Here is a 16,031-nt window from a genome sequence, read left to right on the forward strand (position 1 = left end):
AGTCAGCACATGTACCATGGTTGTAGGTATGTCCCTGTCACTTTCAGTGTCTGTACATTTGACTTCACTGTCCTTTTAGTGTAGAATATCCCATTTTTTGGATATGCTAGTTGGTTGTTTTTAATAAATATGAACTAGGTTAAAATAGCATTAGGAGTCCTTGCTGGGTAGCTCAGTTGGTTAGAGTGCCATCCTGATATGCCAAGGTAGTAAGCTTGATCCTCGGTCAGGGCACATTCAAGAAGCAGCCAATGAATGCATAGATAAGTCCACGTCCGGCTGTAGTCAACATGTTCTAATAAGGTATCCATGATGTGCCGCTCACTGTTAAGTGCTGGGTGAATACAGCCGTGAGCCATACAGAGGTCCCAGGTGCAGAGAACTCACAGTCTACATCACGAACCCTCTGACAGACTCCCTGTTATTCCCCCTTCCTGAACTGAAGTGAAGTGGAATTGAAGTGAAATACTGTTTAAATACAGAAACATACACAGATTATAAATGTACATCTCAGTAAATTCTCACAAGTGGAAGACACATTTAACTAGTACCCAGATCAAGAAGCAGCATTGCCAGACTCAGGCTCCCTTCAGGTGCCCTTCTGGTCGCTCCCTCTTCAGGGTAACCACTCACTGGCATGGTAGGATTTCCTGGGTGATCGTTCTATAATCTAAGTACCTAAGAAACTACTTCCTTTAGCATTTTAGTGCAAGGGTATATAGGAATAGTGCTTCTGTCAGTAGAGTTAATAAAAAAATTATTTGTCTTTGTTGACAGATGTTGAGCCTAATAATTGTACATAAAGCAGCATTTAACAAATCTCATCAAATTACATTTTTAATGTCCAAAATTAGCAGCCTAAATAGTACTCTTATGGCTTAAAATAACAACCAGTCTTTTTAGTAAATTAATGAAAAAAAGAAAAGGAAGTGTCCTTTCAGAAACATTAAGGGAAAATAGTCACACATTAGTGTGATCCTGGCATATAGTGCTTAGGAAAATTTCACTGAATGAAATATTTAGGCCCTGACTGGTTGGCTCAGCAGTAGAGCATCAGCCTGGCATGTGGAAGTCCTGGGTTCGATTCCTAGTCGGGTCACACAGGAGAAACAACCTCTGCTTTTCCAACCCTCCCTTTCTCTCTCTCTCTCTTCCTCTCTCTCTCACTCTTCTCCTCCCACAGCCATGGTTCGAATGGTGAATGGTTCAAGCAAGTTGGTCCAGGCACTGAGGATGGCTCCATGGCCTCTCCTCAGGCACTGAAATAGCTCGGTTGCTGAGCAGTGGCCCCAGATGGGCAGAGCATCACCTGGTAGGGGGCTTGCTGGGTGGATCCCGATCAGGGTGCATGCAGGAGTCTATCTCTCTGCCTCTCATTTAATTTAAAAAAGTAAGTAAATGTCTGACTATCCACGAGGAAGGTTGTTGAGAGCTATGACAGAAGAAAGGCAGTGGCGAGAGTGGAAAGCTTGAATCACAACGTAGTATTCAACATTTCATGTAGCAGTCACTCTTCTTTCTTCCCTTACTCAGCCCCGGCAAACATGGATCTACTTTCTGTCTTCATTGCAGGCTTTTCTGGACATTTTATATAAATAGGATCTTACAATAACATGTGGTTTCTGTAACTGGCTTCTCTTAGCATAATGTTTTAAGTTTCACCTATGTTGTATCATGTGTCAGTCCTTCATCCTTTTCAAATAGGATGGATTATTCCTATCCATCCTTTTGTATGGATATACATTATTCTGTTTATCCATTCATCAGTTGATGAACATTCAATGTATGTGCTTTTCTGTGAAAATAGGTTTTCAGTTCTCTTAGGTATACAGAGTAGAAGTGCTGGATCTGTTTGTAACCCTATGTTTAACGTTTTTGGAGGGACTGCCAAACTTTTTTACAGTGGTTGCATCACTTTCCATTCCCACCCGATGTTTATAAGGGTTCTACTTTCTCCACATATTCAACAGTGCTTGTTCTTTAAAAAAAATTTTTTTTGGCCATATTAGTTGAGTATGAAGTGGTAGCTCATATTTTTGATTTGTATTTCTCTGATGACTAATGGTGTTGAGAATCTTGTGTAGGAATCGTGTTGGCCACTTATATATCTTCTATTATATTTTTTACTCTTTAAAAATTAGATTGTGCCCTGGCCGGGAGCGTCGGCCTAGCGTGCAGAGGACCCGGGTTCGATTCCCGGCCAGGGCACACAGGAGAAGCGCCCATTTGCTTCTCTACCCCCCCCCCTCCTTCCTCTCTGTCTCTCTCTTCCCCTCCCGCAGCGAAGGCTCCATTGGAGCAAAGATGGCCCGGGCGCTGGGGATGGCTCTGTGGCCTCTGCCTCAGGCGCTAGAGTGGCTCTGGTCGCAACATGGCGACTCCCAGGATGGGCAGAGCATCGCCCCCTGGTGGGCAGAGTGTTGCCCCTGGTGGGCGTGCCGGGTGGATCCCGGTCGGGCGCATGCGGGAGTCTGTCTGGCTGTCTCTCCCTGTTTCCAGCTTCAGAAAAATGAAAAAAATAAAATAAATAAATAAATAAAAATTAGATTGTCAGCTTGACTGGGGGTGGGCCCCCCAAGGTCACTGGCTTGAGTGCTCATTTGGCTTAAGCATAGGATCACCAGCTTGAACATGGGTACACTGGTTTGAGTGTGGAATCATTGAAATGATCCCCTGGTCACTCTCTTGAAACCAAAGGTCTCTGACTTGAGCGAGGGGTCACTAGCTTGGTTGGAGCCCCCCTCTCCCGCCCGTCAAGGCCTGTATGAGAAAGCAGTCGGTGAACAACTAAGGTGCCACAACTATGAGTTGATGCTTCTCATCTCCCTTCCTGTCTTTCTCTCCAAAAAACCCCAAAACTCCCCCAAAACTCAAAACACCACAGTTCATAGTCAAGATACAATTAACAATATATAGTCTATATGTAATAGAAGGTTCATAGTCCTCACAAACTTTGTTTCTGAACAACGGTAAAATAGCGTACTCAGTTATTATGGAGTAGCAGAGCCAGGGCTAAAGAAATGTGCTTGTTTACTTCCTGGTAATTATACTGTCTCAGTGGGTAGGATTTAAACAATATGCAGAAGTAGTGGGTTGGTAATGAGAGGTTTAAAAAATAGCATTTTAAGGTGAAAGTTTTATAAATTAACTCTAAAATTGGAACTGGTAAATAACATTCAAATCTAGAGTTTAGGCCCTGGCCAGAAAGCTCTGTTGATTAGAACATTGTCCTGAAGCACAGAGGTTCCGGTCAAGGCACATGCAGGAACAGATCAATGTTCCTGTCTGTCTGTCTGTCTCTCTATCTCTTTTTCCCTCCCTCTCCCTCTCCCCCTCTCCCTGCCCCCTTTTCTTCTCTCTCTAAAATCAATAAGTAAATATTAAAAATTTCACAAAATTAAAGCTAGAGTTTAGGCCAGTGGTTCTCAAAGTTTGTGCCAGGGCGCACTAGTGCACCATAGAAGATTTCCAGGTGTGCCCTGTGGTATTCCAGAGAAATGTGTGCCTGTTGGGGACCAAAAAACCAACATAGTTTTTGGAGTTTAGATTTTTGGGAGAGAGAGGTGTGGGGAATTGGTTGTAAACTGACAGTCTGCCCAACCCCCCACCTCACTTGCCTGATTAGGTTGCATAAGGCTGTTAAGCTGTGGTGCTGGATTGTTTACACTACCTTCCATGTTCCCCAGAAAGACTGGAGGCAAGTTTCTTCTATCCTTTGTTTGGTGTAAAGTTAAGATGATATGTATGGTGGGAGTTTTCTGCACTCAACACAATTAAGAGTAAAAAGAGAGGAACTCTTCAGTATATTGACGAGGAAATGAGAGTTTACCTTTCAAATATATGCCCAAACATTGAAGAAATCGCTAGGATACATCAAGCTCACGTTTCTCATAAACACAAGAATGAAAAAACTTAACACATTCACACCAGGACCTGCCAAATTTACTAATCTTACTAAGAATGTATCTAGATATATAAAAAGATAACTTTTTTGTCGTTTATTTTTAACCCCTTTTTTACGAATTCTAAAAAGCATAACAAAAATGTTTTTTAATGTCAGAATAAATTTAATTTTGTCGTATTTATTTCGTTTAATTACCATAAAAGCACGCTTGGACTTTATATTTTTTCTTTAATATTTGACTTAATTATATATTATAACATATTTCTCAGAAATTTGTATATAGTGCGCCTACAATATTTGTAGGATTTTAAATTATTTTATTTTATTGTTTTTTTACAGGGACAGAAAGAGAGTCAGAGAGAGGTATAGACAGACAGGAACGGAGAGAGATGAGAAGCATCAATCATCATTTTTTTGTTGCAACACCTTAGTTGCTCATCGATTGCTCTCTCACATGTGCCCCAACCGGGGGCCTTCAGCAGACCGAGTAACCCCTTGCTTCAGCCAGCGACCTTGGGTCCAAGCTGGTGAGCTTTTTGCTCAAGCCAGATGAGCCCGCGCTCAAGCTGGCGACCTCGGGATCTTGAACCTGGGTCCTCCGCATCCCAGTCCGACGCTCCATCCTCTGCACCACCTCCTGGTCAGGCTATTCGTAGGATTTTAAATGCCCCCTAACTTCAAAAAGTTTGAGAACCACTGGTTTAGGCACTGGTCCAGGATTTTCTGAGATTTATGAATAATCACTTAAAGAAGGGATTAAAACTTGAGAATTTTGTATGTTTTAAACCTGTACAGTTTATTAACCAATGTCATCCCAATACAGTAAAAAGTAGAACTGAAAAAAAAAAAACTTAGAATTTTCTTGCTGATTAAATAGGACTCAATCAAGAAAAACAGTAGTGAGTGGTGTACAGGCACTTGAGCTCCATGGACTTTGGGCGGAATCAGCATTATTTGTCATATGCTGGTTGTGTTCATATGAATTATGTGGTATATTTTGATACCTCTCTTATGCATAAGGATTTAACGGTGTTTTCCTTCTGTTGTTTAGAAGGGTTTTGTGTCCCGTTCTTAGGAAATAGAATTCAGTGAAGACTTCTAAGTGCCTTTAGTACTGCCATTGGTACAATTATAAATGTTGCTCCTTACTTTTTAGGCCTAATCCTAGCCCTAGCTATGCTATTGCTTAAAAATAGCTCTTTTCTAAATTGAAAATTATCTTTAGAGCTACTTAGGGGAGGGTAGTGAGGAAGTCTTCTTGCTGGGATGGGAACTCAAGTAAGAATTTAAACCTGTAAGATATGTCTTTAAATTTGTGAAATTTAAGTTTGCTTCTATCAGTAACTAGAGCTATGAGTGATTTCTGTATAGAAGATTCTTTGTCGTTTAGCTAAAACATCATATATTTATCCCTAATAGCAATAGTACAGATAGGCTACAGAGGAATATAGTAAAAAGGAAAACATCCTTTATTTTAGATGTGCTGTATTTCATAGGCAAAACTAAAGGGCAAAACATTATTAACACCTATTTGTAGGTAAATATTAAACAATGAATCGGGGTAATCAAGGCTAAGAGGTGTGACAGCAGATTGTGATAAATCTAAAGTGAAAACGTGGTCATGTTTTAGGGTTCTGGGAGCCACGACAGAGTCTGTTCAGCATTAAGGGGTGAGGGAGGCAGTCTGGGCTGTGGTAAGGAGAAAGCCATCTGAATATTCAGATTGTTGGGTTATCCTATCTTAGTGATGAAGATAAGGTAATTATAGGTAGTTTTGTATTAAACTTAGTACTTTATATAACATGCATATAAAAGTACTAAGTTATATAATTCTTTTTGGAAAAAGAGCCATTTTTACTTATTTAGAATTAAGTAAAAATGATCAAAATTGTTAGACAAAAATACATGACAGGAAAGAATCCAGCCCCCAACAGGTATTTATTATCTGCCACAGTTATACAATATAAGGATCCCCCCACCCAATAGCCAGAGCAGGGAGAGAGAGCAGACCATCCCCCCACTTTTCAAACCTGCCTCTCACAGTATCCCCCCCCCCCTCTACAACCAGGATTCCATGACAGGTTGTACTCAGACTCACACTGACCCAGTTGATAGAAGAGACTGGGCATCTCGCCAACACTAGCCCCAAAGTGGCAGTGACACTTATTTTCTGAGAGAGCCTCAGGGGAGAGCCTGAAGATCCCTGAGCCCCGGGAATATGGCAGGGAGGACTACACAGGAATGATTCTCAGGGACAGAAAAGGAGACCCTTAAAATACATTTTGGAACCAAATAACCAATTTTGTAGCCTTAGAGATGAGCCCCACTCCAGTTCCAGTGCACATGCACCCTCCCCATTGTTAGTGTACCTGACTTGTTTGGCTGGTAGAGTCAGAATCATGGCCATAGATGTCCCTAAAATGTAAAAAGAGATATACTTAGGGATTCATTTGTTTAGCAAGTTATTATTTACGCAGATGGTGGTCACTAAATACTTAAAAAAAAACTTTACCCATTGACAGAGAGAGAGAGAGAAGCATCAACTCGTCCCATTCAGTTCCATTTAGATTGCTTCTTGTACATACCCTAACTGGGGGTCAAACCCACAACCTCAGCGTACCAAAACCACGCTTTATCCACTGAGCCAACTGGCCAGGACTACTAAATACTTTGTGAAGGTGAATGCCTCTTTTCCTCCCACATTGTGATATTTTCTTTTAGATACCATTCTTTACAGAGCCTAAACTTACCGCCAGTGAAACAGAAAGCAAGCCTGTATAGTTATGTCCTGGTGTCTTCCCCATACAGGGAGCCTCTGTAGTCAGAGTGGGTATTTTTTGTTCTTTTTGTTTTCAGTTGGAAATAATATTAATATATGATTCTGAAGTGAATTTTAATGGAGCAAAAAACACCACTTGTAAATGTTTCTTTTTTGCTCACCAAAGAGAAAATGGGGGTTTCTAAGAGGATTGGAATTTCTTTGCTGTGTTATCTTTTACCCTGATGTGGGATGATCAAATTTCTCATTTCCAGGTTGCTAGGAAACAGCCATCCTATCTTGTAGATAATGGCATTTTAGACCTCTTTATTCTCTGGTCCTCTGTATTTCTTAGAATTGTCATGCTTCTTTTCTAAAACTTAAATTATGCAGAAGCAACATGATGATATGACCAAACTCAGGAAATATAAAACAGGTCAAAGATATCAAGCTGGGTTTAAAAAACACTGCAGGATTTAAAGAACATTACCAGCTATTAAGGCAACATTCTTGAAAAGTCCTTATTTGCCTGATTTTCCAGCAGGTTCTCGCTTCTTTTCGTGATAGTCCCAGGACACAAAAGTGGTGAGGTGGGAGTAGACTGAGAATGCCCTCTCTAGAGCTTCAGATCATGTTAAATGTATTACAGGCCCTGGTTGTCTGGCTCAGTGTAGAGCATCAGCCTGGCGTATGGACGTCCTGGGTTCAATTCCTATTCAGGGCACACATGAGAAGCAACCATCTGCCTCTCCCCCCCCCCTTTCTTTTCCTTCTCTCCCTTCCCCCTCCTGCAGCCAGTGTCCCAGTTGGTTTGAGTGTCCACCCTGGGTGCTGAGGGTGCTGAGGATAGCTCGGTTGGTCCCAGTGTCAGCCACAGGTGCTGAGGATAGCTTGGTTGCTTCGAGTATCAGCCCCAAGCAGGGGTTCCTGGGTAAATCCTGTGCGAGTCACATGCAGGAGTCTGACTCACTATCTCCCTTCCTCTCACTTAAAAAATTCAAGTGAACTGTAGCTTTGGGAACACTAAATAATTTACAAATTTGGTGACCTAGGAACATTGGCTTTATTATAGCTATTTTGTCCATATGTCTTCATTTTAAAAAGAAAATCCATCTTAAGTTATAATACAGTTATTTTGGGAATGTTTTCAAGTTTAACATTAGATTACAAGGGTTTAAAAAATGTGATCAGATGGTAGATGTTAATGGAAATTTGACACAGGGATTCATTTGAAATTGAATGCTTTGTAGTATTAATCAGAAAAGTTTTGTTAGCTTCTGATTTTGAATAGCATAGGGATTGGAGACTGAAATGGTTGGTTAAAATGTAATGAATTAGGGAGCTCTACTTCATGTCATGACAGGTCAGGCTCTCTGTTTTTCTCTCTCAATTCAAGATAGAGGGTGTATTTTACAATTGGTTTAGTTGGCTGTATGTATTATGATGATATACAGCTGGGACTCAGACTCCCTATGAATACCCTGTTATTGCTTTACAGATTGATTCTCATTCTCATCCAGTTTATCTTTTAAATGAGCTGTAGTCTATTGTCCTTGGGAAAATGAAATCAAATGCCTTTGTTCTGTGAGGAGTTGGGTAGGCTAGCCATATTGACAATAGCAGGAAGACATACTTTCAGTGTGAGTTAAAGTAACTGGAACTGTAGATTTGATTAGCAAGAAAGTTGCTGAGATATATTGACAGAGGTAATAAGTAGAATTAGGTAGAATTTTATGTTTTTGTAAATGTCTCAATTTAAGATCTCATTTTTATGCGCATACTGAATATAATGGTAAACCTTGGTTTGCTGTGATTTGTCTTTGTCTTAACAAACTATTATTATTATTATTAAATTATTTTTGTAACTTAAAAAATTATATAAGTCGTCCTGGCCGGATAGCTTGGTTGGTTAGAGCATCATCCTAATATGCAAAGGTTGTACGTTTGATCCCTGGTCAGGGCACACACAGGAACAGACTGCTGTTTCTGTCTGTCTCTCTACCTTCCTGTCTAAAATCAATCAATTTTAAAAATTATACAAGTGATAACTTTTCATTACAAAAAATTAGAACATATGTATAAATAACAACAAAAAAAGAATCCCTTATGATCACATCACCTTAGATAAACAGTATAAACTATAGAAGTCTATCATTTTAAACCTTCTTTCTTTTAAAACCAAATTTTATGATGCATACTGTTTGGTAAATTTAGCTTTCTTTTCCATGTGACAGTATATAGCATGAATATCTGTTCAAGTCATCAGATTTTCTTCATTTTCATTTTTATGGCTGTTTAATAAGCTTTTGTGAGGGAACTGTCATGAGAGGAAGAAAGAGAGAGAAGCATCAACTCATTGCTCCACTCAGTTGTGCATTGATTGTTTTTCATGTGCCTTGACCTGGAGATTGAACTGAAAACCTCAGGATCAAGCCGGGGACCCCAGGCTCGAACTGGCAACCTCCATGTTCTGGGTTGATGTTCTGTCTACTGTGTCACCACTGGTCAGGCGAGATGAACTTTATTTAATGTTTCCCATGAGTGGGATTTAGGTTGTTTCTAATTTTTGCTGCAACGGCATTTATTATAGTCATCTTTTTGCCTCTGATTATTTCCTTAGAGTAAATTCCTGGGCATAGGATACTTTGCAAAGGATTTGCACATTGCCAAGTAGCTTTTCAGGAAGACTATTTCAATTTTCAGGTTTTTCTCTATCTTACTGGTTTTATACTTGCATTAAAACATGAAATTTTTATTTAGTTGCAGAATGAGGAAGAGCCTGGAGAGCCGGTACAGGTTGTAGGAGACGCACCTCCTCCCTACAGCAGCATCTCACCAGAGAGCGCAGGTAGGTACCGGGCCGGCGACCACTGAGCGTGGAACGCACTCAGCCACAGCCTTTTGTCTAGCGCAGGGGTCCCCAAACTTTTTACACAGGGGGCCAGTTCACTATCCCTCAGACCATTGGAGGGCCGGACTAGAAAAAAAAACTATGGCCCTGGCCGGTTGGCTCAGCGGTAGAGCGTCGGCCTAGTGTGCGGAGGACCCGGGTTCGATTCCCAGCCAGGGCACACAGGAGAAGCGCCCATTTGCTTCTCCACCCCTCTGCCGCGCCTTCCTCTCTGTCTCTCTCTTCCCCTCCCGCAGCCAATGCTCCATTGGAGCAAAGATGGCCCGGGCGCTGGGGATGGCTCTGTGGCCTCTGCCTCAGGCGCTAGAGAGTGGCTCTGGTCGCAACATGGCGATGCCCAGGATGGGCAGAGCATCGCCCCCTGGTGGGCAGAGCTTCGCCTCCTGGTGGGCGTGCCGGGTGGATCCCGGTCGGGCGCATGCGGGAGTCTGTCTGACTGTCTCTCCCCATTTCCAGCTTCAGAAAAATGAAAAAAAAAAAACAACAAAGAAAAACAAAACAAAACTATGAACAAATCCCTATGCACACTGCACATATCTTATTTTAAAGTAAAAAAACAAAACGGGAACAAATATAATATTTAAAATAAAAAACAAGTAAATTTAAATCAAGAAACTAACCAGTATTTCAGTGGGAACTATGGGCCTGCTTTTGGCTAATGAGATGGTCAATGTGCTCCTTTCATTGACCACCAATGAAAGAGGTGCCCCTTCCGAAAGTGCAGCGGGGGCCGGATAAACGGGCTCAGGGGGCCGCACGTGGCCTGCGGGCCGTAGTTTGGGGACCCTTGGTCTAGCGTGTGTTCCCTGGTATTTGCCTTTGCCTCGGCGTTCCTTTAGGTAGTCATTGACATTATAGTCATTTTGTGACCTGAGATGGAGAAAACTCATCTTACTGTTCTGGAAAACAGGCCAGACACCATTTCATTGTGGCTTTTTTATGGAACTCAATTTCATTCCAACAGACTTAAGATAAAAGAAGTAGAAATTCAGGATCTAGGTGATTACCTGATTTTTGCCCTTTTTGTAGTTTCCTCATTAGCTGTTTTGCTCTTTGTGACTCTAGTACCTATGATGTAGAATATAGTATGTAACGTTTCTTTTATGGTAGTAAATTCTTTTTTTTTTCTTTTGTATTTTTCCGAAGCCAGAAATGGGGAGGCAGTCAGACAGACTCCCGCATGCACCCGACCAGGATCCACCCAGCACGCCCACCAGGGGGCGATGCTCTGCCCGTTCCGGGGCGTCGCTCTGTTGCGACCAGAGCCACTCTAGCGCCTGAGGCAGAGGCCACAGAGCCATCCTCAGCGCCCGGGCCAACTTTGCTCCAATGGAGCCTTGGCTGCGGGAGGGGAAGAGAGAAACAGGGAGGAAGGAGAGGGGGAGGGGTGGAGAAGCAGATGGGTGCTTCTCCTGTGTGCCCTGGCCGGAAATCGAACCTGGGACTCCTGCACGCCAGGCCAACGCTCTACCACTGAGCCAACCAGCCAGGGCCTATGGTAGTAAAGTCTTTTTTTTATTTTTTTATTTTTTATTTATTCATTTTATTTATTCATTTTAGAGAGGAGAGGGAGAGGGAGGGAGGGGGGGAGAGAGAGAGAGAGAGAGAGAGAGAGAGAGAGAGAGAGAGAGAAATAGAGAGAGAGAGAAGGGGGAAGGAGCTGGAAGCATCAACTCCTATTTGTGCCTTGACCAGGCAAGCCCAGGGTTTCGAACCGGCGACCTCAGCATTCCAGGTCGACGCTTTATCCACTGCGCCACCACAGGTCAGCCAGTAAATTCTTATTTAAAAGAAACAACTAGAAGTCTCCTCTTCATTCTCTTTTTTGTAGGTTGAATGTACCTCTCATAGTTGAAACCCTCCTTAATTACCTTTTGTCTTCCTATATTCCTGTATATCAGATTATCTTTTTAATTTTCACATATATGTGCTAGAAAGGATGGGGACGAAGAAAAAATCTCAATAATTGAGGACTTTTGGTAACCATAACTTCCTGATAACCAGTTCTGCTTTAATTGCGGAAAGTTTGCCAGTTTTAGTGAAACCTCTTCCATATTCTCTAAAACAGAACTGAGGCAGAGTGGCAAGTACATGGCCCATGGTGCCACAAACAGCTGAACCCAACCCACTCCTGAAGACAGGCAAGCTGAAGACAGCTTCATACGAGACAGCCTCAGAATCATGTTCAGTATAACAAACACTTCAGGCAGCTCTCATCAGTTGATGTGAGGTTCAGTCTATTGGTAGTGTCTGTGGCCCCAAAGCTGCCATTATAATTCAGAGGAACAGAGAAAATTTCTCACCTCTACTCTGGCCTCAAATTCTGAACCTTGTCTTCTTGTATTAATTAAGGTACTTTTATTTACAAGTATTTAAAACTAACAGTGCTAACTGAAGGTTTTGGAAGAATTCTAGGGTGTCTCATGGAATCAAATGAAGATGACAGAACAAGACTTGGGAAAGAATTGCAGTGCTATTCCCTGCTCACTCATCTCTGCCTAGTCTATCAATGCTGGTCTTCCATTATTTACATTCAGTGGAAATTCCAACTGATTAGTAAGAAATTGAATTCCTGTTTTATTAATAATGATCAAAGTTCTTTGTATTTATAGGAGGTAATTTTTCCTATCTTAGGTTCTACTTTTTGTAAAAACTTATAACCATTTTAGTTAGATAAAAATATTTGTCAAACACTTCTTTCCCTTATTCACTGTTATCTCATATTCTTTGTTTAAGATTTTCTTTATGATTTAGAGTTTACAACAGACACAATCTCTGGAAGGTATTCTGTTCTGTTCTATAGTGATGCCTTTTTTCATTGAGATTTGTCTAACTTTTTGACTCAAGAACCAACCCCCCTTGCTGTCAGATGACACATCCCTTTGTTGTCAGCTTGAGGTCCTTTACCTCTTTCTCTTGTTTTTATCAGTCTTCCTCTGGGTCTCAATAGTAAATGCCAAAACTTCTTGAGATTGGATATAAAGGAAAGGTAAACTATAGAATAAAGCCGAAGAGCTCTCTTGATTAAAGTCTTCAGGTTTTGTGACATTTTATCTGACTACACAGGGGACTTAGAAAACAAAACAATAAACCCACCTAACTTCCTAGGTCTGTATGAGCTCTTTTTTAGTTCCAGGTCAGGGAAACAGGTTTGTAGAGATTACAAGTTACTCAAGACCATTACTTTTTTGTATTATGTATGAACTAGGATTTTCCATTTTTACTTTTTTTTTTTTTTTTTGTATTTTTCTGAAGCTGGAAACCGGGAGAGACAGTCAGACAGACTCCCGCATGTGCCCGACCGGGATCCACCCGGCACGCCCACCAGGGGCGAAGCTCTGCCCACCAGGGGGTGACGCTCTGCCCACCAGGGGGCGACGCTCTGCCCACCAGGGGACGACGCTCTGCCCCTCTGGGGCATCGCTCTGCCTCGACCAGAGCCACTCTAGCGCCTGGGGCAGAGGCCAAGGAGCCATCCCCAGCGCCCAGGCCATCTTTGCTCCAATGGAGCCTTGGCTGTGGGAGGGGAAGAGAGAGACAGAGAGGAAGGAGAGGGGGAGGGGTGGAGAAGCAGATGGGCGCTTCTCCTGTGTGCCCTGGCCGGGAATTGAACCTGGGACTTCTGCATACCAGGCCGACGCTCTACCACTGAGCCAACTGGCCAGGGCCTTACCTTTTTTTTTTTTTTTAAAGGAATTTTATTTATTTTTAGAGCAAGAGAGTGAGAGACAGGAAGAGAGAGAGAGAGGGTGAGAAGCACCACCTTGTAGTTGTTTTCACTTTAGTTGCTTATAGATTGCTTCTAATATGTGCCTTGACCAGGGCCATGTCAGTGACCCCTTGCTCAGGCCAGCAGTCTTGGGCTTTTCATGCCAGCGACCTTTGGGCTCAAGGTGGAGAGTTTGGGGATGGTGTGAACGATTTCCTGTTCAAGCCAATGACCCTGTGCTGATGACTCCGCTCTCAGAGCCAGTGATCTTGGGGCGACCTCAGTGTTCTGGGTTGATGCTTTATGCACTGTCACCTCTGGTCAGGCCCATTTTTACTTTTTATTTTTTTCAAAGGAAACCTCTAAAATGGCATAAATGGCCTTCACTCTCCCTTTGTTAAATTAACAAGGTTTATTTATTTATTTTAAATAAGAGGAGGAGAGATAGAGAGACAGACTCCCGCATGCGCCCTGACCGGGATCTACCCGGCAACCCCCGTGTGAGACCTTTGCTCGAATCAGCCGAGCCGTCCTCAGCATGCTCAGCACCACAGCACCCAGGGCAGCTAGCTGCTCTGTCCACTGAGCAATCTGGCCAGGGCAACATGACTTATTTTTTTTAGATAAATGTTAATAAATTACTCTGTATATTTATTAGTCTATTTATGAGGAAAACAGAAACAGAATGCAGCATACATGTTGGTGAGGGAAAGAATCACTAACCATTGTTTTGTATATTCACTTTACCTATTTTAAATTGTAATATATGAGTTTGAACAGTCTAACAAATACTGGGTTTTTTGTTTTGAATGTACTAAAGAAACTTGAAAAGATTGTCATTAAACTTTTCATGGAAGCTTGAAATCTTATGCACTCTATATGGAAGGATTCCATTTTTAAAAATCTTTTGAAATAGAGAAATAAAAATGTCCTTGTTTTTCCTCAGCTTTAGGTAATAGATGTTGGTTTCATTCATGTATTAAAAATTACTGTGGCAGTTGGCTAATTCAAATTGTACATTTCTGATTTGATTAAAAGAAAAAATTTTATAGGAGGTTATATATGGAATATTTTATAATATATTATAAATGTGTCTATATGTATACATGCATATATATGTATGTGTGTGTATGTATGTTGGTTATTTTATTTTTAGTTATAGCATGAGAAAAAATTTTTTTTTGTCACAGAGACAGAGAGAGGGACAGATAGGGACAGATTGACAGGAAGGGAGAGAGATGAAAAGCATCAATTCTTCATGGCACCTTAGCTGTTCACTGATTGCTTTCTCATATATGCCTTGACCAGGAGGCTGCAGCAGACTGAGTGACCCCTTGCTCAAGCCAGCGACCTTGTTCTCAAGTTGGTGAGCCTTGTTCAAACCAGATGAACCCGTGCTTAAGCCAGTGACCTTGGGGTTTCGAACCCGGGTTCTCCGTGTCCCATTCTGACGCTCTATCCACTGTGCCACTGCCTGGTCAGACATGAGAAAGTTTCTTAAATTGAATTAGGTGGTAGCTTTAGTTTTAATAACACATTTCCCTGTATTTTCTTCTTGAAAGCTTTGATATTTTATTTTTCCCATTTAGATCTGCATTCCATCTGGAGTTGTTTTTTCTGTGTAGTGTGAGGTAGCAGTTAAGATTAAGTTGTTTTTCCAAATAGATATCCAGTTTGTCTAGTGCCATTACTCAAAAAAAAAAAATCTTTTCTCCATTATTCTACAGTGTCATTAAAATAGGGGACCACGTATGTGGGGATCTGTTTCTGAACTCAGTCTTCTGTTCTTTAGTCTATTTATCTTTGTGCCTGTGCCCTACTGTCTTTTTTTTTTTTTGCATTTTTCTGAAGCTGGAAACAGGGAGAGACAGTCAGACAGACTCCCGCATGTGCCCGACCGGGATCCACCCGGCACGCCCACCAGGGGGCTACGCTCTGCCCACCAGGGGGCGATGCTCTGCCCATCCTGGGCGTCGCCATGTTGCGACCAGAGCCACTCTAGTGCCTGGGGCAGAGACCACAGAGCCATCCCCAGCGCCCGGGCCATCTCTGCTCCAATGGAGCCTTGGCTGCGGGAGGGGAAGAGAGAGACAGAGAGGAAGGCGTGGCGGAGGGGTGGAGAAGCAAATGGGCGCTTCTCCTATGTGCCCTGGCCGGGAATCGAACCTGGGTCCTCCGCACGCTAGGCCGACGCTCTACCGCTGAGCCAACCGGCCAGGGCCTGCCCTACTGTCTTAATTGGGGAACATTATAATCTTGTTTTTTTTCTTCATAGACAGAGAGAGAGTCAGAGAGAGGGATAGACAGGGACAGACAGACAGGAACAGAGAGATGAGAAGCATCAATCATCAGTTTTTCATTGCAACCCCTTAGTTCATTGATTGCTTTCTCATATGTGCCTTGACTGCAGGCCTTCAGCAGACCGAATAACTCCTTGCTCGAGCCAGCGACCTTGGGCTCAAGCTGGTGAGCTTTTGCTCAAACCAGATGAGCCCGCGCTCAAGCTAGCGAGCTCGGGGTCTTGAACCTGGGTCTTCCACATCCCAGTCCGATGCTCTATCCACTGCACCACTGCCTGGTCAGGCATAATCTTGATATCTAGTAATGTATATCCTTCGCCCTTTTTGTTCTTCAAGATTGCTTTGGTTCTGCTTGGCCATTTGCATTTCCATGTACATTGTAGAATTGTGTTGTCAGTTTTATAATGTGGAACAAAACAAAACCCTACAATTGTAGTTGGAATTACATT

General features: G+C 42.3%; 1 protein-coding gene across 2 annotated transcripts in view; it reads left to right on the forward strand.

Annotated features, from left to right (window-relative positions):
- Positions 1-16,031, forward strand: part of NDFIP1 (Nedd4 family interacting protein 1) — a 126,502-nt gene that overhangs the window by 85,576 nt on the left and 24,895 nt on the right. For both annotated transcript variants that reach the window (XM_066272818.1, XM_066272819.1), the window contains one exon: positions 9,423-9,510. In XM_066272818.1, the coding sequence (XP_066128915.1) occupies positions 9,423-9,510 (88 nt within the window). The remainder of the gene's footprint in view (positions 1-9,422; positions 9,511-16,031) is intronic.

The sequence above is a fragment of the Saccopteryx bilineata genome, chromosome 4 (assembly GCF_036850765.1).
Source record: "Saccopteryx bilineata isolate mSacBil1 chromosome 4, mSacBil1_pri_phased_curated, whole genome shotgun sequence".
Taxonomy (NCBI): domain Eukaryota; kingdom Metazoa; phylum Chordata; class Mammalia; order Chiroptera; family Emballonuridae; genus Saccopteryx; species Saccopteryx bilineata.